Source organism: Saccoglossus kowalevskii, chromosome 15 (genome assembly GCF_978046115.1).
Source record: "Saccoglossus kowalevskii chromosome 15, keSacKowa6.1, whole genome shotgun sequence".
NCBI lineage: Eukaryota > Metazoa > Hemichordata > Enteropneusta > Harrimaniidae > Saccoglossus > Saccoglossus kowalevskii.
The window spans coordinates 31,125,641-31,153,229 of record NC_140655.1 but is presented as its reverse complement, the minus strand read 5'-3'; the positions used below and the strand labels follow the sequence as shown (position 1 = coordinate 31,153,229).

Below are 27,589 nucleotides of genomic sequence, written 5' to 3'. Positions count from 1 at the left end.
AATGGCAGCGTCCTTTAAACCCCAACAACCAACTTTCGTTTGACTATTGTCCCAAGGAGAAGTTTCCACTCGCAGATGATCGGTCTCTGGGAGATCGATAAATTAGGTTGGTATTACTGCAATCGATGCAGTATTGTAAATCAAAACTTGTTGGCACATTTTGCAGCAAGGGGTTTAGTTATTTAGACCCAGTTGCAGCGTCCATGTGACTCATCACACAGCGTCTTTGGATTTCTTTTGTTTACAATTAGCTTATGTCAGCATTATTGGTAAATGGCTGTCAGCGTGTTCGTACAAGACTCTATGACTGGACCACATGATTCAGGTCTCAAAATACACATCAGCGTACGCATATAAGGGTAAATCAATTGAACACCGTAGTTGGAAAACGTTCAACGGAGATTTTAGAAATTTACATTGCGATCTGTTTCAGTGTTTGTCAGGTCCTTCTGTTTCGTCCCAAGGTAATGTACATTTTACCACAGTCCCTCTATAAGGAGGGACTGATTTTACACTTGTACATTGCACATTGCACCATTTGACGACTGCAAGGAAATACTCAATTACTTGTATGTTATAGATATACTTTATCTGTACAAAATTTGATAAAATTCTTGTTTGCCAAGCAACTAATTATTTATTCAAAATTAATTAAGAAGCTTTAAACAGTACAAACAAACAAACAAACAATTCTAGAAATGTCATACTTACAGTGGAAACAAAGCAATTATTTAATTTATTTTATTTTATTCTCTTTTGACATTAAAAAAAAAGCAGAAAACCTCTTGCATTTCTATTCATCCAAAATTGATAAAATATTTATTTTAAATATATTTGTATCTTTTTAAATTTACAGCTAATTGTATGAATCTAAATACAGTATTCTACTTAGAAACTTGCTCTTACTAATATCTGATTTGTAATCTTTGTTAATAAATAAATAAATGTAAACTGATTTATAAATTTGATTTCCATAACTAGAAAATCAATAGCACTTGACAGCAATAAGCATTACGCAATGTTATTAATTATTCATGGGGGCCAGACAATTTTTGTTTGCCCAAAAGTTGGTAGCCAAAAGCAAAGAATTGTTTTTTCAAAAAGTTTAAACGTTATACTCATGTCTTGTAAACTATGTACAAAATGCAGAAACTTGAAAAAAAAATATTGCAAATATAAAAAATTATATTGAAGCTGATAATGGACAGTAGTGAAGAATGGCTATTCATAGTGAATAAAAAAACTCTGATGAACATGGAGTTTTAACTACGACCTGAAGATCTTCAATCAGGAAAAACAAATATTTAGACAAAAACTAGAATAGTGACATTCATATTTATAACTGCTGTGATGGTGAAATTATTTATCTGTGGCTTTTCCTGGACATTAAGTTTTTTTAGATTCACATCAAAAAACATTAAGCAAACCAAAGTAGCACAGTTGGAATGAAATTGTTATTATCTGTGCATGCATTTAATCTCATTCTCTGAATGGCACTTTATGATTGCGTCAGTTCTGTTTATCATTATTGTGACAAATGCAATTTGACTTTACATCCACTGTGATATGATAATAATAAACAGTGGTGTAATTTTACAAAATGTGTACATTAATTCAATGGTTAGTCACTGTATTATTTCTACTCTCGCTTTAGGTTGATCAATACTACTGTAAAATCTGTATTAAAAGTCGCATCTCTAATAGAAGTCACACCCATTCTTTTTGAACAACTGAGAACCAAAAATCCACAATGTGTACATGTAGATGCTCTAATAGAAGCCGCATCCCTTCCATTTCATTGTATCATTTTAATAGAAGCCGCGGCTTTTCAAAATATACAGGGTAGTTTAAGATACGTTGTTTCATTGTTACTTTTTCCCCATTGTGTCAAGTATTTACACATAATTAATTATTTTGTTCTGTTTTCAGGAAAAAAAGCACAAGTTAGTTATTCCTTGACCCAAGCATTTCATGTTGAGACATATTTCATACTTCAAAAGATGTACATTTCCTAAAGTGTTGAAAATTGAAGACTGTATTGGGAGGAATTGTTTGAAAACACATCGTAGTTTCACAGAGAAAGTAGGACATCAAATTCAAGAAAGTCAACCAAGGAAAAGTAGTCATCTGAGAAGTTTTTTCACCAAAGTTGAAGGTTCTGTCGACTTAGTTTTGTTGAACTGTCAAAATAATAGCTTGCAATTTCTTGTTGTAAGATTTTCGACTACTATCATGGCTGAAAACCGATACAGCTGTGACTATGCACGACTCGGAACTTCCAAATGTAAGAAATGCAAGCAGAAGATAGATAAGAAAGAAGCGCGTATTGCAAAGCTTGTCTCGAATCCTTTCTCTGAAGATGGTGGTGATATGAAGCAGTACTTTCATATTGGATGTATGTTTGAGACGTTCCAGCGTGCCAGAGCAACGACAAAGAAAATAGAAGATCCGAGTGATTTGGAGGGATTTCAAGACATGGAAGATGAGGAGAAGGCTACCATTAGGAAGCATATTAATGGTAAGTTACATAATATATTTGCTCTATTATAAATCAATCAATCTGACTTGTTTTTTACAATGATATACCTATATTTTATTTTATTTTGGAATTAATTTTCACTGAAAGAATGATTCGGAAAAAGTAAAATCCAGCGAATATCCCTTTTTTCCTATATTTATTTTTACATTCAACTCGTCAAAAATCAGTGAAAATAAATTCCATACAAAACACCCAAAAAGTCTTTTCAGCGAAAATTAATTCCAGCTAAAATAAAGTATTTTACAGTAATCACTCCTACTGTAAAATCTGTATTAGAAACCGCAGCTTCTATTAAAATGGTACAATGCAACAGAGGGAATGCGGCTTCTATTAAAGCATCTATACATATGAGAAATGATGAAGTTTTGGTTCTCAGTTATTCAAAAAGAATGGGTGCGGCTTCTAATACAGATTTTACGGTACTACCGGGTAGTACTAGAAGTCTGAGTCATGAAATTCATTAATATTTCATCTCAAAATATTGTACATTAGAACATGCATACATACTGATTAACGAATAAATTTATGTCAGACCATTGGACTGTCCAAGAAATGAGCTGATTTTATTAATTTTTACTAATTCTCATTTTAATTGTAACTGTAATTTAGAGTTGCAGGCCAAGCTATCAACTCCAAAGAAGACACCAACAAAAAAGAAAGCTGCACAAGCAACCTTGACAACTGCAGGCCAAGTAGTGTCTCCAACGAAGAAAACACCAATCAAAACACCTCAGAAAATAGATTATGAAGGTACCCAGTTACTTCTAAGTTCTTTATTCTTGTGTTGTGCGTTTGTAATAATGGTTATTGATAAAATTCAGAGGCATTATCACTTATTGTTTGGACTTTTTGTTTATACGTTGCTATGGAAATTAAAATTCTGATGTTGGTATGTGAAGAATAACAAAAATATTATTTTGTTAGCAGCCAGTTCAGAGCATGTTACTTGTGCTCTCTGGGGGGGGGGGGGGGGTCCTAACAACAACAAAATGATGCATACCGGCTTCTACGATTCAAAGAAGCCCCATGTGACTATGTTCAAAATCTGTACACACAAACACCACTCATTACTGATATAACATGGTGACAAAATATGACTTTTAGAAAGAACTGTTACATTATACTCTATGTATACCTAAAGTAAACAGTAGAGGGCGCTATACCTATTTTTCCTAGATATCAAACCAATAGTATCTTCAAAGTCAGATGACCCAATGACACAGCGTGACAACTCATTTCGCCAGTTTCGTAGAGTGTGTGCCGATATTGCTGAAGAACCAAGCTATAATGCTAAAACTCAACTCGTATCCAACTACCTCAAGAAGGGGAACTCAGGAGGTAAGTGAAATTTGTTGTGACCTTGATATGATATGCATATTGCTGTGTGTAATTTTGTTTTTTACATTTTTGAAAATTAACACTTTTGATTTTCTGATAATTGAGGGTAATAAATCTGAGATTTGCTTTGTACCAGTCGCCAATGGCAAATTACTTTTAGAAAGGCTATGGGAAATTATTTCATTTGCCCAATGACTAAGAGGAATTTCACACTGAGTATTATTCTATTATTTGCTTGTTGAAATCACATTGTTATTCACATTGTAAAATGTCACATGGTCAAAGTTGAATTTCCTATATTATATATTTGAATATTTTATTTATTTTAGATGGTTTCAAAGGAGATGTTTATTTATTAATGAAATTATTACTACCGGGAAGTGTTAAAAGAGTGTATAACATCAATAATAAACAGCTTATTAAGCTGTTCAGTCAGGTATGTATTTGGCACAGTATGTACACACAGACATCTGCTACACTTTCTTAGGAAATTAAACCATTGTACAACCATTGTCCTTTTCATAAATTTCTCTGCATATTTTCCACTGCATACGCTAATCTTTTTGTTTTTCATTAAGCTGCACTGGTACTGGTAGTTTAAAATTTTGGGCTTAAGTTTTAGAAGTTGTCCACCTTTGTGTCTAAAGTAATTTTTTCAATATTTTTTTTCAATGTTACAACAAACAGAATATATATGCACTCCAATTTGTTTTTGGTTTTTGACTCCCGTGTGCGAAGCACAAAAGGGAGTCTTTGCAGTTACCCTGTCTGTCTGTCTGTCTGTCTGTCTGTCTGTCTGTCTGTCTGTCTGTCTGTCTGTCTGTCTGTCTGTCTGTCTGTATGTATGTATGTATGTATGTATGTATGTATGTCACTTTTTTTGTTCCACCGTTATCTCAAGAACCACTAATCAAATTTTGGTGAAACTTGGTACATAGATGCTCTGGGATAATGCGCAGAGTTGATTAGGTTTTGGTAAAAATCTATGAATATTAATTACCTAATTTGCATGATAATTAGCTGATTTTTAGCTGTTCCAAGACTGTTCCACTGATATCTGAAGAACCACTCATTGGATTTTGATGAAACTTGGCACATGGATGCTCTGAAGTAGTGCGCAGATTTGATTAGTTTTGGGTAAAAATCTATGAATATTAATTATCTAATTTGAATGATAATTAACTGATTTCAAGCTGTTCCATGACTGTTTCACTGATATTTGAAAAACCACTCATTGGATTTTGATGAAACTTGGCACAGGGATGCTCTGAACCAATACGCAAATTTGATTAGTTTTGGGTAAAAATCTATAAATATTAATTACCTAATTTGCATGATAATTAACTGATTTTAAGTTGTTCTATGACTGTTCCACTGATTTTTGAAGAACCACTCATTGGATTTCAATGAAACTTGGCACATGGATGCTCTGAACTAATGCGCAGATTTGATTAGTTTTGGGTAAAATCTGTTAATATTATTAATTACCTAATTTACATAATGATTAATCAATTTTCGGCTTTTCCACTGATATCTCAAGTACTAATCATAACATTTCAATAAAACTTGGTACATAGATGTCATATGACACTGCACAGACCTGGTAGTGTTTAGGGTAATATCGGTACATATTAATTACCTAATTTGCATAATTAATTAATTTTCAGCTTTTGATATTTCGAGTAGTAATGATCACATTTCAATGAAACTTGGTACATAGTTACTTGAGGACTGTGCAGAGACCTAATTAGTTTTTGGGTAAATATTTGTGCATATTAATCACCTTATTAGCATAATTAGTTAATTTTCAGCTTTTCACCTGATATCTCAAGTACTAATCATCACATTTCAATAAGACTTGCGACATTTTCTAGGACTATGCAGAGACCATATTAATTTTGGGATAAATAAGTGTGCCTATTAATTACCTAATTTGCATAATGAGTTAATTTGTTGCTGTTCTATGGCTGTTGCACTGATGTCTACAAACCACTCATTGGATTTCAATGAAACTTTTAAAGAGTACCCATCACATTTCAATGAACCTAGGACTATACACCATATTAGTTTTTGGTAAATATGTATGCTTCTTAATCACTTAATTAACATAATTAATTAATACTGATATCTCAAGTATTGATCATCACATTTGAATAAAACTTAGTACATAAATGCTCTAGGACAATAGGCAGCCTGATTAATTTTGGGTTAAAATCTGTTCATATTAACTCTCTAATTAGCATAATAATTAATATTTTTTTGGTTCTAATCACATTTCAATGAAACTTGGTACATTGTGCAGACCTTATTAGTTTTACACTTAAATCTGTTCATATCAGTTACCTGATTTACATAATTAGTTTTCAGCTATTCCATCAATATCTCAAGTACAAGTAATTTTGAATTAATTTTTAATATGTCTTCAATACTCTCAGCACACGGGAGTTCTTTCTAAGCTTTCTTTGATTATGAAATTTAACTGACTGGCACCCATTATCGCCTTTTAAAATACAAAATCACCATTTAAATGTCTCCGCCCAATTTCAATCAAACATTATGTCAAAATAAAAAATGCTAGGTATAACTTAAGTCCTTCATTTTGTTTCAGGATTTGATTTAAAATGGCTGATTGGTGGCCATTTTGTTTTATAAACAATTGCTTTTTTTTCAGATTTTTGGAGCCAGCCAGGATGACATGTTGACTGATTTGGAACAGGGTGATGTCTCTGAAACTGTCAAGAAATTTTTTGAGGAAGAATCATCTTTGCCTCCAGCGAAAAAAAGTATTTTGTCTTTGCAAGAGGTTCGTTATCTTCATGTTCAAATAAATGTTTCATAATGTCATTTTGTCTTAACTTTACTTGAACAATATTTGAAATTTATGTGTAAATTATTAAAAAAATTTAATAAATTTTGACAGTCCATATCTGGGCTATAATTCGTGAATATTTTTGCTTCATGTTATTCACCATATTACTTCTATTAGTAATACTTATGTAAATGATAAAATGTATGTCCAACAAAAAATTGTATTTATATATAATTGTAGATATGCTCTATTAGTAGCACATGCACTTAGATCAATTACAGAGCTGTTTATGTGTAGTCTAAACATTCAGTATGCAACTTGTGTGATTTTCAGTTTATAAGCACTTCTGTAAGAAATGAGCTTCTAATAGAGCAAATATGATAAATCACATTTGAATGATCCAGTATGTAGTATTTATTTATTAAAACAAATACAGGTCAGTCTAATCATTCGCCAGTTTTAAATTCAAAATAAAAATTACGCAGTTGGTTTTATCTCGAGGAAAGTGAAAGCCATTTTTCATTACAGTCAATATTCAGGTGTTAGTTATTCTAGGAAATTGACAATTCATACTGAGCATATCAATAACTGTATTTTATTTTTATTTCAGGTGGATAATTTTCTTGATAGAATGACTTTTTTGACCAAAGAAGATGAACAGCAACAAGAATTAACGAGAATCGCTAAACAGTGTACAGGCAACGACCTTAAAACAATTATTAGACTACTCAAGCATGATCTTCGAATGAATGCTGGAGCCAAACATATGTAAGTGAAATGTTCGTTATCATCGTCATATGGCTATGACTTTTGTTGACTACAAAAGTAGATTCATGTATTATGCGGTGATACAAAATGAGATTGCCGTTAGTAACTCCTTGCTACGACTAGAGTACGTCTCTATTTCAATTAACAAATTTAAGTTTTAATTTGTTGACGACATATCGGGTACTGTCATTATGCAATTTTGCGTGATGCTTGTTAATGTAAGTTGTTAACAAATATTACTCTGGCCTATGTGCGTAGATCTTATGTCATGCATACTGGTATATCTGAGTTAGGTTTTATTTCCACAGACTGGAAGCACTTGATCCAAATGCATATGAAGCATTTCAAGCATCCAGGAACTTAAAAGACGTTGTGGAGAGAGTACAAGAAAATATCAAAGCAAGTAATGGAGTGCCTAGTATGAAAAAGAAACTCAGTGTGAGGGCGTCTTTGATGACCCCTGTCTTGCCCATGCTGGTAGGTACTTCCCTCATCCGTGTCAAGCCTCGACAAATGCCCCTTCATTTTATGGCAAGCTTCTATATACTAGTACATGCAAATCATCCTTTAATGATGCTTTGGGCATGTATAGTAGTTACCAGTACCGTAAAATCTGTATTAGAAGCCGCATCCCTAATAGAAGTCGCACCCATTCTTTTTGAATAATTGAGAATCTAAAATTCACCATTTCTCATATGTGTAGATGCTCTAATAGAAGCCGCATCCCCTCTGTTGCATTGTACCATTTTAATAGAAGCCGCGGCTTCTAATACAGATTTTACAGTAGTTGGTTTTGTACCAGTCTCATACATGTAAATGGGGATAAAACAATAAAGCTACTATGTGAGATTTTATTCGCCAAACTTAGTGTAAATCATTTGCATTAACCCAAAGATTTTGCTTCCCCAGAGCCACATTCAGAGTTTATATTACCTGGTTGGTTTCTTTGTAAAAAAAAAAATAAAACCAGAAAAACAGACAAAATTATTCAAATCTTCATATTTTAGGGGGTTGTATGGACCTATTGAGTTTTCTCTTTGTTTTAGAGAAACAGGAATAAAGATATAAATGTACAATGCTAACACAATCTCTGATATTGGACCATGCATAAATGGAATCATTATTACCATATTTAAAACTAACACCACCATATAAGGAAATATTAAATACTACATGTATGTATGGAATCAAGATACTTGTAGCTTATATGGAATTTCTATTTTGCATAATGGCCTATTTCATTCATTTGATTGGTTACTTATCATTTGCCATACATGCCTTTATTTTGATCTTTTTTTCAAAGGCTGAAGCATGCAAATCAGTTGATTATGCATTCAAAAAATGTCAGAATGGAATGTACGCCGAAATAAAGTATGACGGGGAAAGAGTTCAGGTCCATAAAGAAGGAGACGATTTCCAGTATTATAGTCGAAGTTTGAAACAAGTCCTCCCACACAAGGTTGCACACTTTAAGGAATTTCTACCAAAGGCATGTCCCCATGGTAACAGTTTAATTTTAGATGCTGAGGTATGTATGTATATTTTGAAATGTATGAAATATGGGTGAGGGAGCCCTCTGTTGTCTGTTTTTGACACCAGTGTGCCAAAGCTAACTTACACCATCTTTCACCAAATAAATCTACAAATTGTTTCAGATTTTTTTTTTCAAAATTGTTGATTTGAACATTTTTATGTCACATACTGCTAAACTTTGTTGTTATGTATGTAGTAAATATATAATCCCATGATATTTTCTCTTAGTTTGACATCAGCAAATACTGCCTAAGTAGCATCAAGCATCGCCTACAGCTCAGATTGATGCAAATACTGCCTAAGTAGCATCAAGCATCGCCTACAGCTCAGATTGATGCAAATACTGCCTAAGTAGCATCAAGCATCGCCTACAGCTCAGATTGATGCAAATACTGCCTAAGTAGCATCAAGCATCGCCTACAGCTCAGATTGATGCAAAACTCTGGCAGTAATCAATTGTGTCCGCTGAGATGTAGCTAATAGGAAGTCAGTTTGGTCAAAACCGAAATTATAGAAATATACATGTATATGTAAAAATGTGCGAAGTATTTATTGCACAGAAATTATAACGGAAAAGTCTATGGAATACAAAGTGTTGATATGTTGTTATCCTTTTTTGCATCCTGATATTTAGCTGAATTTTCTTTATTCGAAAACTAATTATTTCCATTTTTGAAATTTCAGGTTTTACTAGTGGATACTAACACTGGAATACCTCTGCCATTTGGAACCTTGGGTGTTCACAAGGTAATGAACCGTAAAATAATAATTTCTTTTAGTTTTTATAATACAAAATTATGTCAAAATTTTTAAAAAATCATTGATAGAACATACTTCAACATCAATAATTTACTTCTGCATTGTATTACCAGAATGCCTTTGAGAATTCAGTGTAACTTTTCCACAAGGTGCAGACATCTGTAATTGTATTATTGTTGTCATTTTTTTTATAATCATCGTTCCTGTTGTTTCTAGAAAGCAGCATTTCAAGACGCTAGTGTGTGTTTGTTTGTATTTGATTGCTTACATTTTAACGGAGAAAACTTGATGGATAAGTAAGTCAATAAGAATCAGTGTTTATTATTTACTTGGGTATTATAGTGTATAGATATCATAGTGTATAGGATATCATAGTGTATAGGATATCACAGTGTATAGGATATCACAGTGTATAGGATATCACAGTGTATAGGATATCACAGTGTATAGGATATCACAGTGTATAGGATATCACAGTGTATAGGATATCACAGTGTATAGGATATCACAGTGTATAGGATATCACAGTGTATAGGATATCACAGTGTATAGGATATCACAGTGTATAGGATATCACAGTGTATAGGATATCACAGTGCATAGGATATCACAGTGCATAGGATATCACAGTGCATAGGATATCACAGTGCATAGGATATCACAGTGCATAGGATATCACAGTGCATAGGATATCACAGTGCATAGGATATCACAGTGCATAGGATATCACAGTGCATAGGATATCACAGTGTATAGGATATCACAGTGTATAGGATATCACAGTGTATAGGATATCACAGTGTATAGGATATCACAGTGTATAGGATATCACAGTGTATAGGATATCACAGTGTATAGGATATCACAGTGTATAGGATATCATGTTATATGGTTTATCAAGGTGTGAATGAATTTCAGATTTCTTTAAATTTTCTGGGCTGTATTGTCATTTTATCATTTGTTTTATTTCATGTAATGACCTTACATAAACACATATGGGATAAAATACAAATATTAAACCACAAGTTTGTTTTCAAGTTATTGCATGCACTTATCAAAAAAATAGTTGATTAAGGTAATTTTGACTAAAGATTTTGTATTAAGGGAAAAAAATAAAATTATTAACAAAAACACAGCATAAGTTAAATATGTTTAGATGTCATAGCTAAGTTATAAAAACCAATACTGTGTATTACTTTATTTTCGATTCGCTAAATATTACAGCTTATGCAAACTTGTACTGCATACTGTTCACTGATTTTATTGTTCAATTTAATAAAATAAAATATTCTACAATTTTTAAATTGTTTAATTTATTCATAAATAGACCAATCATGGAACGCAAGAAGATACTAAGAGAAAATATGACAGAGATCCCAAATAAAATAATGTTTTCAGAAGCCCACCTCATAAATGTAAGTATTATTTAATACTCTGAGTTTCTTTGATATTGTATGAGAACTATTTTTGTGCATATCAACATTTTGTAACTGATATTCCTACTGTTTTTTTCTTCAGGCAGGAAGTTGCAGTAACTATCTTTAAAATTTTGTTTAGGAATGCTGTAAATTTCTTTCTGAAAAGTGTAATGGCTGCCATATGTTGTCAAAAAAGAGCTGTAATGGTTTCATTAATCGTACCATTAACAAATGATTAATTCTGTTATCAGGAAAGTTCAGAAAATATAATTATTGTATTATTAGAGTGAGCTTAGTCAGTGGTAACACAATTGTAGAATTAAGGATGTCATCGGAGGTAAATTCAAAAAGAAAAATGTGAAAGATGGAAGCAAAAATAAAAAAGGAAAAAAAACATCAATATAGATTGATAGCATCTAGGTATGGTCCTTTGCTACTATGTTGTTGAATTACTGGGGGTGGGGGTTTTACAATATTATTGTTTTAAAAAAATAGACGAATCATTTATAATAGAGACATAAAACTAATGGCATTTGGGTCATCTCAAAAGCAGTCAGAGTTTTAAGGAGATAAATTGACACCAAAATTACACAACAAGACCAAATCATAGATGCTTTTGAAATAATGATATTCTATTAATAAATAGTTACTGTGATCTTACCAGGGTCCTAGCACTATATTTCACACATACAATGTATTTATAGGTAAGTTGGACATGAATAGACCAAAGACATCACACATCAGTGTACATGTAATCGAGTGAACTTGTGTGAAAGCGTCTTTTACCACTTAGACCTTTGAAATATATCAGGAGACAACAGGACGTGTTTTTATTCATTTTTAAACTTAAACAGTTTTACTACTGGAACAGAGCAGTCCATCGTCTGCTCACACTCTTTTCTTATGCACATAGAAAGTTGCAGTCACGATTACTTTTCAGCTATAAAAATTATGCAATATGAATAAGTAAATAAGCAGAAGTGATGACGAGTTGAAAGGAAAAATAAATACCCTATAATTACCCTATAATTGGTATTATGAGGGGGGGCAAGGGGGGTAGCTGGTCCAGTTTAAGGGAAATAAAAAGGGCTTTTTACAATTTACAAGGAGAAAAAGACGTTTTTACAGTTTACAGTAATCTAATCGTTTTACAGTTTCGAAAATGTAATTTCCCTGGATTATTCTTTACAACTTTTTTCATTTGGATTTAAATTCTTGTACGTACCGAGAAAAATTACACATTTTTACAGTGTACAAAAAAAATATTTGATTGTACGTCTAGCCTGTGATTACAGAATTACAGAATTCATTTTTTCAATTTACGTTGTATGAACAAAAATATATTGCAATTACGTTGAACGAAAATAACCCTTGCCCCCCCCCCCCCCCCCCCCCCCCGTGTCTCTGATATGGCTCGAAACTAAGGATAAAAATCTAGATTAAAACTCATTCTCGCTCTTCTCCTACTATCTTCCATTGTCAAAATTAAAATGTGCATCAAGAATCTGGCAGAAAAGCAGAAAGTACTGGACATGTTTCCAAATCTCTGATTAACTGTTAAATTTTCATTGCTATAATTTTATGTAATAATATCACTTTAATACTAGTGTTTGCATGTACTGCATCTTCTGATGTGACTGCCTTCATAAAATGATAATGCTACTCCTTGCTGTGATTCTCCTCGATATTTGTTTTTGGTGAAATAAATATATTAGCAAAAGTTTCATTAATTTTCTGTTGTTTATTTTTTTTCATAGAAACCCATTGACTTAAAAGACTTAATAATGAAAACTATAAGAGAAGGCTTAGAAGGATTAGTTCTTAAAGACCTGATGGTAAGTCAGTAATAAACACATCTACCATATTTGCTCTGTTAGAAGCACATTTCTGATAGAAGCACATGTACCATGTACATATTAAGTGCATGCACTACTATTAGAGCAAATACATTGTATGGTACTGAACAAATATGGAGCAATTAGTGTGGATGAAAAGGGGGAGAGATAATCTGGGAATCTGATTCAGAGATTTTGACAGTGTGTCAAAGATAAGTTAGAGATTCATGTTGTAACTATGGCAATATGTAATGAAGATCACTTTGAAAACATGGGAGAACTCTCAGCATTATGAGGATATCACCTGATATCACTTGTTTGTAGATTAGGTTGGTTCAAGTGACGTCATTGGCTAATATTATCCATACACTGAAAGTGACTATATAATACAGTCCATGACATTAGTATCAACCATCTCTCTTGAATAAGTCATTAATGGTTATCATGAAATGTCAGAAATATTAAAATATTACTCTAACTTCTGTTTATATTTATATCTTCTGTTATTCAATAATATGAGTTGTTTTCATTGCACTATTCAAGTACTTCAAATATCAAAAAATGGTACCGCAGCACAATTTGTTTTTCACCACGTACATTAAACATGCAAGTTATACAATAAAGGTGTATAACGTGAACATCGTTACGTTGACGTACCATATCAGTTAGTCATATTTCATAGCTGTTGAATAATATGCACCATGGTCATGTGACTATAATGAATAAATCCTGAAATACTTGTTTATTCTAGTGTTTTTGCGTATTCACAGCGTTTAATCTCAAGTCGTGTACTTATCTCTTATCAAACTTTCCTGTTAGTTGTGATAGCTTACAATGTCTGGCAAATATGTGAGTAAGCCTGCAAGTATGTGAGTCAGCCTGCAAGTATGTGAGTAAGCCTGCAAGTATGTGAGTCAGCCTGCAAGTATGTGAGTAAGCCTGCAAGTATGATTCTAAAGCTAGACATTATATATTTTTAAAAGGGTCTTTATGAACCAGGAAAAAGGCATTGGTTGAAGGTGAAAAAGGATTACTTAGCTGAGGGGGCCATGGCTGATACTGCAGATTTAGTTGTACTAGGGGGTTACATTGGAACTGGTAGCAAAGGTAACGCATCTTTCTTTTTTTTACATTGAACCATGAAAATCTTTCTAAAGTCATGAACTTACCAGTTGCAGCATTTTCCAAGGATTGTCATTGTTTTTTCTGGTTATAGTCAGCGCATTAACTCCTTTGGGCACCCTAAATTTTTTGCAACTTGAAAACTTTGGGTGGCTGAAATAGTTTGATGATTTTGATAAGTTTTCATTTTAAAATGGCCACTACAGTAGAACTAATTATTTGCCATAGTTCATCCATAGCTCTGCAATAACCTGGATTGCATCATTGCCTGCATTTAGACCAAACTGTCTGTGACAATACATTCTGTTTGAATGAACAATGATTGAATAAACCTGTGTTATTTTGAAACATGCCTTCCATCAATATTGAGGAAAGTATTACCCAACTAATAAACTATTGTCCAAATTTGTACTCCATATATTTTTACTGTTGAAATGAGCATTTACGAGAAACACTCTGACCAGATGCATCGCTATGGAGATCAATCTACATACTGAACTCTGGCCGTCATCTTTTCTTCTATACACTCAAGCTGCGATTAATGTATTTCATTTCTTCCTGCATGTCCAAGAAATTTAACAAGATTTGATTTATTTTCTTATCATATTTTTGCATTAGGTGGTATGATGTCTGTGTTCCTAATGGGTGTACACGATCCACACTCTGATCAGTGGGTTACTGTGACTAAATGCGGGAGTGGATTTGACGATAAGAAATTAGATCAGATCAACAAGGCATTGGATGTCAATAAAATCAGCCAAGAAGTCAGCAAAGTACCAAGTTGGTTGAAAATTAATAAGTCTGTGGTTCCAGATTATATTGTCAAAGATCCCAAGGTCAGTTGTACATGAAATATTGTTTTTTAGCTTCGCTGTCATTGCATTGGTATGGGGGTCTCTCCGGCGTTGTCCGTCCCGTGTCATGTGTCCCGTGTGAAGTTTTCCTTTAAACGACTTCTTCTTCAAAAGTACTTGACCAATTTCATATTTGTACCACAGGTACTTGGAGTGATCCTCTGTCTATTTGTTAAATTTGTGTCAAAATGTGGAAATTTGAATTTTTAGTGAATATTTTTGTCATTTTTTGTAAAAAATGTTATTTTTGACAACTAGTCCAAAACCGTAAGTCCAAATGCTTTCATATCTCCAGAAATGATACGTGAGGTGGTCCTCTGTCAGATTTGTTAAATTTGCGTCAAAATATGCAAATTTGGATTTTTAGTGAATATTTTTGTCATTTTTGGTAAATAATGTTATTTTTGACAACTAGTCCGAAAGCGTCAACCACAATGCCAATTAACTGATTCTTGTTCCATGATAATGAAGACAACGGAGCTATTTTGACCGTCAGGTCGCTTGTTTTATTAAACAAATCTTTATTTTTAACAACCTGGTCCTTTGTGACCCCTAAAGGTCCACACACCTTGTCTTTCATGACCCCTAATGGTCATACATCCTGGTCTTTCATGACCCCATAAAGGTCACACATCCTGGTCTTTCATGACCCCTAAAGGTCACACATCCTGGTTTTTCATGACCCCCTAAAGGTCACACATCCTGGTCTTTCAGTACCCCTAAAGGTCACACATCCTGGTCTTTTGTGACCCCTAAAGGTCATACGTCATCGTATTTTGTGGCTCCTAAAGGTCATACATTCCGGTCTTTTGTGGCCCCTAAAGGTCACACACCCCAGTCTTTTGTGGCCCCTAAAGGTCACACACCCCGGTCTTTTGTGGCCCCTAAAGGTCACACACCTCGGTCTTTTGTGGCCCCTAAAGGTCACACACCCTGGTCTTTTGTGGCCCCTAAAGGTCACACACCCTGGTCTTTTCTGGCCCCTAAAGGTCACACACCCTGGTCTTTTGTGACCCCTAAAGGTCACACATCCTGGTCTTTTGTGGCCCCTAAAGGTCACACATCCTGGTCTTTTGTGGCCCCTAAAGGTCACACACCCTGGTCTTTTGTGGCCCCTAAAGGTCACACACCCTGGTCTTTTCTGGCCCCTAAAGGTCACACATCCTGGTCTTTTGTGACCCCTAAAGGTCACACATCCTGGTCTTTTGTGACCCTTCTTTGGTTCAAAACTTTGTAAGTAGATTCAGGTTGTGAAGTATAGTCAGATCTTGTGAGCAATAGAATTCAACACTTGTTTGTTTCTAGAATTCACCAATATGGGAGATAACTGGAGCTGAATTTACTCAAACAAAAACACATACTGCAGACGGTATCTCTATTCGTTTTCCTCGATGTACCAAAGTGAGAGATGACAAATCTTGGAAAGAAGCAACAAACTTACCAAGACTCAAGGTAAGTTTTACCAAATAAAGGTACATAAATTTAAAGCCAAGAATTGAAGGCTATACATGTAGTGTGTAACAACGACCCCCCCCCCCCCCCCGCTTTAGTATATGAGTGGGTCATTTAAAGGGTAAACCCAACCCAACACAATTGATCTACAGTTCATAAACACAGTTAAAGAACCAGAAGATTATTTAGTTCATGTTTGACCTCCCCTCAAGCAAAATCCAATAGTGAGTCAAAAATGCAAAACTCTCATACTACCCCGGTACATGATTTACCAATATGCAGGAATGAATATTACCTAGTTAGTGATTTAAGATTAACACAAAGCAAGTTCATTCACAGACTCACTGCTTTCTATTAGAACTTTTGGAAATATAGTTTCCCTTGAGATTGTGGGATCATATTGCAATGCATGTGACCACCGTACGTGTGTTTTCTATAATTCTATAAATCATATAAATCTTTTAAGGTATGTTCAAAGAGCAGCAGCCAATGATTTTATGAACACCTGTTCGATTATGATAATCAATTGCATATTACAAAATCAACACTGATCATTTATTGAAGCAACCGCAGAAGTCAAAATTTATTTATTGTACGAGTTTCACCCATTGCATTCTCAGAACACAGTTATGAGTTGATGACGTCATGGGATAATATTGTCTATTTCTTACATACACAGGTTCTGTACAAGAAATCCAAAGAGCACTCTGACATACCTGATATGATTGGTGGATCCTCAAAACGAAAAATTGATTCAGATTCCGAGGCCAGTACATCTAAAAGTCCATTGAAAGTTACCCCAACATCAACTTCAGTCAAAATGTCTCCAGCCAAAAAACTAAAAAACAATAGTAGCGATGGAAGTGATTCAAATCTTATGGTAAGTATGAGGTAGATTTCTTCATGACTAGGTACTCTCTTGGTAAATTGTGCCTTAACCTTTCGAACATCAAAGTCAACTTAGATATCATAGATAAACATAGCACAATACAGTAACTCCTTGCTAATTTAGGCCTCAATAAGTTGTGATATCAGCAAAGTCTCCGTTAATTGACCTTATTTGAGTTCTCTCAAATGTTCCATCCAGCCATGTAAGGGCACTTTTTGAGGCTTGATTCAAACTATTTGTAATTTTAGTACAGTGGGGTCAGGAATCAATATGGGAACTACATTAATGTGCGTGAATTGCATCATCAATTAAAAACTCATTCATTTGACACAATTTTGCACAAACCACCTAAAAATAAAAGTACGATGTCAGGACTCTGTCACATTTTGTGAAAATATTTCGCTATATATTGTTCTCTGAGTGTGTACTGTACAAGAATACATTTATATGTAAAGATAAATAAACAGTTGTGTCACTATAAAACAGTAATTCCTATTTTTGAGAGAAATACAAAAACAAGAATATACAATCACTCTGATGCCGGAATGTGTTGATGTAACTCTCAGTTTGTGAGAAGTAATCTGAAATCTAATACAAAATTAAGTAAATAAATTAGAAAATGAAAATGTAATTGTGAATTACTACTAGTACTTGACAAAGTATTTTGGTATTTGACACTGATAAAACCGATGTTAGTGATGAAAACAATCAAGAAAACATGGCTGCTTGTTAATTATGCCCAGTGTTTGGTGTAAAGTTGAAGCCTCAACATCGGTGAGGTGATTGGTGAATAATCAAACCTTAGCTGGGGAAGATGCTGCAGCAAATGTATACATTTAAAAAATATTTATGTAATGACAAGAATTGTAAAATGTTGTGAACTCTCATTTGTAAATAGTAAAATATAATTTTCTAGTTTAAAATAAAATATTTGATTATGAACATTTAGTGTGGAATTTTACAGAACTGCCAAGGGTATGTTAAGTAAGTTTCTCTATTGCACCCAGTGTGAATTGATCAACCAGAAGTATAGTGATTCCTCTTCATGCGCCCTCTTATGGTGGAAATGGATTAACTTTCTTCTTTGCAAAGAACTCAAATATCAAATATCAATTAGTTTCCAAAAAAAACCATTTTAAGCGATAGCTTTGAAAGAAAATAGCTAATGATTTGTTTCTTTTTCGTATTTAATTAGCTGTTAAAGAATCAATATGAGACTATCGGTGTCATTACTTTTTCGGTCCGTGTTGATGTTGAAAATTAAACACTCATTGCCCTGTCAATTACTAGGAAATAAAAGGTATCTGCAAGTTGTCAACTTAAGAATTTACAAGTTTCTCAACCAGTAATGCTTAAACCATGGAAGGTACTAACGTTAGTACCTTCCATGCTTAAACGAAAGTTTATAAAACTCACTGCAATGTGAAAAATCTATCATTCTGGTCTTGGCTTATATAGCATACTGTGAAATACTTTATTTTAGCTAGAATTAATTTTCGCTGAAAAGACTTTATTGGTGTTTTTGTAAGGAATTTATTTTCACTGATTTTTGACAAATTGAATATAAAGTCTAGGAAAAAGGTATATTCGCTGTATTTTTTTATCACTGAATCATTCCTTCAGCAAAAATAGCGAAAATTAATTCCAGTGTGTCTGTCTTTGATGAGTCACAACCCTTGATAAGTCACTATTTTTTCTGCTTGGATCCTGACACCTGCAATTTTGTGTCACCTGCAAGATTCTTATCAAGACTATTGATTGAAAAATTATGTCCATTTGGAATGAAATTATAAAAGAAATGTACAAAATGTTACAGCTTTGGTAGGAAAAAATATGGCATTCAGAGGGTTATTTATCTACGTGTAACCATAGCAACAATTATATTTTCAAAAGTATTTTTGTCTGTATCTGTTATCACTGACAGAACACAAACCTGAAAACAACGCATCAAAAAAAAAAAAAACATCTTATTTGCTCTAGGCTAATAGAAGCTCTTACATGTTTATTTAATAGTAAGCATAAATGGTTCATTAGTTGCGTTCACGCACAGCTCCTTAGCACGGGCTAAGAGGTCAAATTCCTTAGCCCGTGCTAAGCAAACGTGCGTGAACGCTTAGCACGGGCTAAGGAATGCTAAGTACGGGTTAAATCTGATCCGAATTTAAGATGCGGTCTAGACCCTTAGCACGGGCTAACGAAGTGTGCGTGAACACTTAGCCCAGGGCTAAGCGCCATCTGCAGCGACCTTTGGGTGTGAACATTATGCACGTGATCAAATATATCCAACTTTCTCATTCCCAAAATGGCAACCGAGCTCAGTGTACACGCTTCCATACTGATCGCGTCACTGTAGTAGAGCGTACAGCAGCTCCAATCGTAGAAAAAATAAATTTGGTTCGCTGTCAACGACATGCATTAATAAAACTCTGTATTGTGTTACGTCGTTGTATACTGTTTCTGTGCATCCAAATAAGTTGGGTTCGTCTTCTCTCGCGTTCCTGTGCATGTCGCTTCAAAATTAGAACGCAACATATCAGCAGCAGAAATAGAACCTCGCGCTTGTCATCCATTTTTCGTTCGTAAATAGTGGCTTGCCAAAGGTCACCGACTGATGGTGCCCCTTAGCCCGTGCTAACGACTGGCCCTCCCTGTGCGTGGACGCAATAGGGTCTAGCCGAAATGCAAATATGCTAGATAAGCCTAAATCAGCTTAAATCTTAGCCCGTACTTCGTGTAACGTGAACACAACTATTGTGTCCTTAAAATCTCACTAAATCAACTTGTGGACATGTGCTGCTAATAAACCATTAAGAGCTGCATGTTTTATATGACCTCCTTTCCCCAATTTAATGTTCTACCAGATTAGTTTTTTTTAATCTATACATCTTATTGCCTGTGTATTGTTTAATGCAAACATCCCTCGTCTTAGGATTGTTGTCACCAAATGAAAAGTAAATTTTAGTAATTCACAAAACATAACGTGATAACAGTGTCGATATATTTTTTAACTAGCAGTCCAACCTAGTCTAGAGTGTATTTCCCATAAAGTGATGAAATTTGGAAACAAAGCATGCACAGCCATCTTGGCGGTAGAAATATCCTCATGGACGTTCAACGTTGCTAAGACGTGCACCACTGTACCACGTATTTCTATGGGCTTTGTGCGCGCTGCTGTAGAACGCCGGTGGAGCCGGTAAAAACTCGAGAAAACAACACAAACTCAACTTTGAAGTAATCCTGAACAACCAAATTCATATATGTTACACACGTAGGGCTAATTTTGTTACACTGTTCAGGGGACTCTCAACAACCATTGCAAAGTACCGTTTTCTGCGAGTTTTTGGTCTTTGTTTTCACCGCCAGGGTTGCCAGGCGATAGAAAATGCCCGGATGTCCGCCCCCGAGGATAGACTTGTAGGTTCAAGATGCTGTTAATCCATGCTGTATGACAACTGGTGCTTTAAATCTTAATTCATAGTGGACATGGTTGCCAAGCAATTCAGATATGGTTACCAAACAACCCGATATGGTTGCTAATCAGCAAAGACAGGGTTGTAAAGCGAGCTGATCACAATAGGAACATTAACAATTCAGCAACAGATAACCATGAATAAATACTACCAGTATACTATCTGAAATACTTGATATGTTGCTCACATGATATAATAAACATTTTCACTGACTTTTATTTTTAAAGAAACCTGTGTGTAAATATGGTGCAGACTGTTACCAGAAAAATCCTAAACATATGGCTGCTTTTGATCACTCACCAAAGAAAGGATTCTCTGCTGCATCATCACCAGTCAAAGCACCACCAGCAATCACGCCATTAGTTAAGGTAAGATTTGAAACCCTTACTTGGTTTTGTTTTTATTTCAAACATTCAAATACTGCTGTCTGACTTCACACAGGATACTCAGCACCAAAAATTGTATTTTTTAGAGGGTGGATGCTTAGTGGAGCACCCCATTGAAAAATTATCCAAATGACAATTTTCTTGCACCTTGTGCCAGGAGAATACACTACCTTTCTATGCAAATTTTATTAGTCCCCGTTCGGACGCAGTCCGAAAACGGGGACTTATGTTTTGACCTCCGTGTGTCCGTGCGTGCGTGCATCTGTGCGTGCGTCCGGACCTGTATCTTAGAAATGCCTGGACCAATCACAATCAAACTTCACACATACATCATACATGATATTATACATATGCACGTCAATTTGTTTCACGATCTGATTCAAGATGGCCGAATGGCGGCCATTTTTGTGCTAAAAATCATCAAAATCAAGCATTTCTCGGCTGTTTACAGATGGATTTTGTTCAAACTTGGTATATACATTAGACATTATGGGACCTTGATGCAAATAATTTTGTTTTTCAAATAAGATTCAAAATGGCCAACTGGCGGCCATTATGTTTTAATGAATGTGATTCTCGTGCCATATCTCTGACTTGCTTTCACTGATTATGTTCAGATTTTAAATATTCATTATACATCATGTCATAGATAGACAGATATATTGGTTTGACGATCCTATTCAAAATGGCCAAATGGTGGCCTTTTTTGTGCTAAACAATCATCAAATATCAAGCATTTCTGGCATTTCTGGATGGATTTCGTTCAAACTTGGTACATATATTAGACATTACAGGTTTCTGATGCACATCATTTATTTTTCAGATCGGATTGAAAATGCCTGTCTGGCGGCCATTTTGTTTTAATGAATGGGCTTCTAGACCCATATCTCCGACTTGTTCTGACTGATAACATTTTCAAATTTTAAATATTCATTATACATCATGTCATAGATAAACAGATATATTGGTTTGACTATCCTATTCAAAATGGCCGAATGGTGGTCATTTTTGTGCTAAAAAATCATCAAATATCAAGCATTTATGGGTGGATTTCGTTCAAACTTGGTACATACATTAGACATTACGGGTTCCTGATGCTCGTCATTTTATTTTTCAGATTGGATTCAAAATGGCTGACTTGCGGCCATTGTCTTTTAATGATTGGGCTTCTAGAGTCATATCTCTTAAATGCTTTGACTTATTATATTTAAATTTTATATATTCGTTATACATCATGTTATATATAAACATGTATTTAAAATGGCTGATTTTGAATGCTGTTCCAGAGGAATATCTCTCAATATGGACAAGTACTTGTTTGACGATCAGATACAAATGTCAATCATTTTAATGTTAAAAATCATATTCCTGACATATATTCCAGCTATATTACTATAAACAAAACTATATATCTTAAATTTGATAACTAACGGGGACTGTGCCATACATGGCTTGTTAATATATTATTTACATTTAAAAAAAAAACTATGATGAAAGTTAAACTGAGTGTAGAAGAAGTATTTAACATTATTCAAGGTCATCAACATGTCATGCTGAGGCATATGTCTAGGCCAAATTCAAAGTAAAACAATGTCTTATGACCATGTGTCATGAGTTGACAGTCAAATTTAGGGTGTTTCGAAAGGGGTGGGGACTTAGTTGAACTTGACTCTGAAAATAGAGAGGCCTAAAAGTGTTGGGGGTGCTTGGCCAAGCATGGATGCTTGAGTCAGTTTTTAGTATTGTTTATTTAAGTTTCTCATCATTTACAGGATTCCAAATTTTATTTCATATTTTCTTTGAAGAACCACTGATGAAATTACTTGATTTGTTTTGTTAAATAAATGCCATTATGTCATGATATGACAAATTCAGAAAGAAACAAAAGAAGCATGTAATATAATAACATTAATTAATCAACTCTAATCATCCTTTTCTTTGCCAATCAACAGCATTTACCAGAGGTGTTTACTGGTATGCAGATTTATTTACCAAAAACTACTCCCAAGTTTGACAAGTTAAAACGCTACATTATTGCATTTGATGGTGATGTTGTCGCTGATTATGAAAAAGACACCGCTACCCATATTGCTGTTGATGACGTCAAAAAGGTAAAATATGTTTTATTGAAGGAGACTTTTCTTCAAAATGGCACCTGATGTCTCATTGACAGTGACAGAACAACATGGCTTGTTTTTGTCTTTTAAATCGTGTTCAATGACAGGTCAGTGATAAAGTAACTGGTCAGTGTGAAAGCGAAATGCTGTGGTTTGGAATAAAGATACTTTGTTATCTAGGTGTTGACAATTGACTACAGTCCAAGACATATGTTAATAGTTACATTTATACTGAAAAGTGATGACTATGGTTGACTTCAAAGGGTATAACATTACCATAGTAACTCATTGAAATCAGAGAATGACACTAAAACATGCAAGCATGTTTCACAAAATGTTAGCAAGAAATAATCCGAAAGTTCAAAGTGTATAATTAACATGTCATTTTCTTCCAGGCTTTAAATGGTAATAAATTCGTGACAACAAAGTGGTTATGGGAATGTATTAAAAATAAAAAGTTGGTGCCAAAGTAAGGTTACTGAAGTTGGATTCATTAATGAAATGATCATGGACTTCTTTGTTTATCAAGAAACTAAATCAAACATGAAAACGAGATTAAAATCTATCCGTCTTGTGTACTACACAGTAGTATAAAGTGGCAAAGATGTTCAGTTTGGTTTAGACAGGCTTCCAGTTTAAACAGGGTTTGGTTTAGACAGACTTCCAGTTTACACAGGGTTCCTGTTACACAGGTTTTAAAAGTATCTTTGTCAAATATTGTATTAATATAATATTTTTTCAATAATTTCAAGATTTTAATTTTAGTTTTGAATATTTTAATTGTTCAGAGATATCGATACTGATCTGATCTTGTTATTGTTTTTTTATTTTCTATTTTTTAAGATTTTTTTCTTTTTGTGTATATGTGTTTTCATAGTTTCTATAGCAAACTGTGATATAGTAAATGTTGCATTTTCATTTCATTAGTCGTTTGGTAATGACATTTACAAGGCCTTAGTACTTATGGCACAGAACTATGTTGGTCAATTTGCTTTTGCCAAGAACCTGAATATCTTTTGAAAATTGCTTAAGACAGGGAACATGAATATTAATCATTATGGAGTTTGAGTAATTTACAAGTAGGTCATTAACACTTAGTTGAATGTTTTTTTTTAATTAATCTGTCTTTTATGATCGTTTTTCTCTTCGGATTACAAACTACCGTTACTGTAAAATACTTTATTTTAGCTGGAATTAATTTTTGCTGAAAAGACTTTTGGGATGTTTTGTATGACATTTATTTTCAATGATTTCTAACGAGTTGAATGTAAAATATAGGAAAAAAAAGTATATTTGCTGGATTTTACTTTCACTGAATCATTCCTTCAGCGAAGATAGCAAAAATTAGTTGCAAGCAAAAATGAAGAATTTTACAATTTTAATTTGGAAATAGTGTATGTGATAATTTGCAGGTGTGGTATTCATCCAAACATTTGATGATTTAATTTGTTCATCTAGGGATCCTGAATATATTTTAGGAAAATTAAATTTTAATAAATTAATGGGCTAACTATCATGAATATTGTTTAAAATGAAATTAGAATAAATTACTTGGCCAGTGATCATGAATATATTCATTGCTAAAGTTACACACTGCATAATACATTTTTTTGTAATGTCAGATTTCATATATGTTTATAGAAGATGTTTGAATGCACATGAATGGATGGTACCTGGTAATGTTCAGAAATGTTGTTATACATGTGTACAGAGTGCATTTATAATTTCATCCAATGAATCACTGGGACACTTTTTCGAAAAACAAATACTGTATTTGCTCTATTAGTAACTCATACTGTTATGTAAATGTCAGAGCTTCATTATCAAATAATACATATTTGCATGAACTTCTAATAGAGAAAATACTGGTACTTTTATAGCAGATACCGTATACATGTCCCTAGACTTACATGCAGTCTCTTGTTTATTTTTTGGTGTTTTTTCAATAAAATAAAATATGTGAATGTATAAATGGCAAAAGCCAGGTTACCGCAAAAGCTGGTCTACCACGAAACAAACAAGAGTCTTGTAGACACACCTCTTGCGACACCGTCACTGGTTGTCACTGGTCACAGTGCGTAATAATACTGCATCAAGGTCGAAATAGGAATAAAAATTTCATAAACAATCATTTATTTAATAATTTAAGAAACCTAGCTGAAAATGAATTTTTTCACAATGATTGGCAAGATTGTTTAGGATAAAGTTAATTTACGGTACACAATAGATTCTGGTGCATCTCGGATCATCCTACAATATCATTTTTGACTATATGGCTAATTTACATATCAGTTTGCGCCTCGTGCACCACTGTGCTAATTCCTGGGTATTGGTGCATGCAACGATGGAGCTTGTTGCACTTTAGCCAAATCCTTGTGATCCATGAGCCACAACAGTGAGCCGGAAGAGAAAAAATTTATAAAATTACCTACCAGCATGTTCTTTATTTATTCACAGAGCCCTAGCAACACTTGCTGTGCAACTAAATATCATGCAAATTCTAGAGAGCTTATATCAGTAACACAGACGCAGCCATTTTGTACTGGATATACCTGCTCAAAATTGAACTGTTTAACCTCAGACTAGTAATATTACTAGTCTGAGGTTTAACGCATTGACATCTGATACAAGTGTGTTATTTAATGGGTAATCCCAATGTAAACTACAAACTAATAACAGTACCTATGCATATATTGTAACAACACATTCAATCATGAACCAGAAGATTTTTTTAGTTCAGGTTTGACTACCCTCAAGTGAAATCCAACAGCGAGTCAGAACACAGTCACTAGAGGTTCACTAAATTTCACATGAGCTAAAGGGTTGTGGATTACTTTTTAGACTATGGCAATAGGTATAGTGGTGCATTAGTCACACTAGTATTTTATATAAGACTTATTTCTTGGGTCTTTCAGTCAACTTCATAACATGAAGGGAATAGTGATTGGTCAGTTGAAGCCTACAAAATGGATGCCCTGATTAGTGATTGGTCAGTTGAAGCCTACAAAATGGATGCCCTGATTAGTGATTGGTCAGTTGAAGCCTACAAAATGGATGCCCTGATTAGTGATTGGTCAGTTGAAGCCTACAAAATGGATGCCCTGATGAAATTTATATGATGATTTTGTTTTTACTTGTATTAAAGCAGCTTGTGTAAAATCTGAAAATTAATAAGTGTATATTACTAAAATGTAATAAATAAATTGTTAGTTTTTTAATTAGTCCTATTGGATGAAGTCTAAAAACAAGGACTTGTAGATTGCGTGTGTATCCATTCATTCGTATCCAGCTATATCTCAGACGTTTGGGCTGATCAAGTTCAAACCTAATAACACATATATCGGACATTATGTGCAATTTTTTCATGATCCAATTCAAAATGGTCAAATGGCAGACATTATAAGGCCAAAATGCATCAAAATCACTCATTTTCACTATTCCAGAAGTTGTGTGTGGATGGATTCAGTTCAAACATGGTAAATGTAAATATATTGAACACAATGGAACCTTCATGCACATTATTTTTTTTTTCAAATTTAGTTCAAAATTCAAAATGGCTGACTGGTGGCCATTACATGCCTTGACCTACCAAGTACATTTGTAGTATATATATATATATATTCATCTAAAATAAAAACGAGGACTATGCCATTGATATTGTCTTGTATGTTGAAGTTTTATTTTTTCACTCAGAAGTTGTTCTCGGTGACCCATTATTGGTAGGGCAAAGTTAAATTCTACTTTGGCTTGACCACCCACTGTGCCGGGGTGAGTTGTGTGCCAAGGAGTTGATTAGTGTAAAATCTGAAAATTAATAAGTGTATATTACTAAAATGTAATAAATAAATTGTTAGTTTGGCATTTCATCTCGGTGGCAGTGTTTTCACCCGTAATAGGAATCACTATGCAATGGGCCAACTACAGTTTACACAGACATATAAATACTACAAATCCCATACAACACTGGTCTTCTTTGATCTGGGGGGTGGGGGGGGGGGTATATGTACGATTGTATTTTTATCTGAACCGCCGTATTGCACCGCCACGAGCCATCCAGATACTAGTAGTCTTGTTTGAGAGACATTCACGCTCATTAGAGGGGGGGCAAGGGGGTAGCGGGTACAGTTTTACGGGAAATAAAACTGGCTTTTTACAATTTACAAGACAAAAAAAGACGTTTTTACAGTTTACAGTGAAAATTGAATGTTTACAGTTTACAGAGAAAATAAAGGTTACTTTGCGGAAAATTAAAAAAGAAAACCTAGAAAATTCTTGTACGTCCCGAAAAAAATGACACATT

The 27,589-nt window shown here is 34.0% G+C and overlaps 1 protein-coding gene across 2 annotated transcripts; it reads left to right on the top strand.

Annotated features, from left to right (window-relative positions):
* LOC100370203 (DNA ligase 3-like) lies at nucleotides 1–25,261 on the top strand. 2 transcript variants are annotated; one of them, XM_085490709.1, is made up of 20 exons: nucleotides 1–106; nucleotides 1,930–2,518; nucleotides 3,149–3,289; nucleotides 3,716–3,877; nucleotides 4,207–4,313; nucleotides 6,549–6,680; nucleotides 7,297–7,454; nucleotides 7,763–7,931; nucleotides 8,758–8,982; nucleotides 9,672–9,734; nucleotides 9,963–10,042; nucleotides 11,074–11,161; nucleotides 12,922–12,999; nucleotides 13,983–14,106; nucleotides 14,740–14,957; nucleotides 16,281–16,427; nucleotides 17,107–17,307; nucleotides 21,014–21,154; nucleotides 23,125–23,283; nucleotides 23,685–25,261. In XM_085490709.1, exons 2-20 carry the CDS (start codon nucleotides 1,972–1,974, stop codon nucleotides 23,760–23,762), a joined length of 3,018 nt encoding a protein of 1,005 aa, XP_085346835.1. In that variant the 5' UTR covers nucleotides 1–106; nucleotides 1,930–1,971; the 3' UTR covers nucleotides 23,763–25,261. The 2 variants fall into 2 exon arrangements, with proteins under 2 accessions (XP_085346835.1, XP_006814900.3); XM_006814837.3 differs by lacking the exon at nucleotides 1–106 and adding an exon at nucleotides 323–464.
* Nucleotides 25,262–27,589: the final 2,328 nt, after the last annotated feature.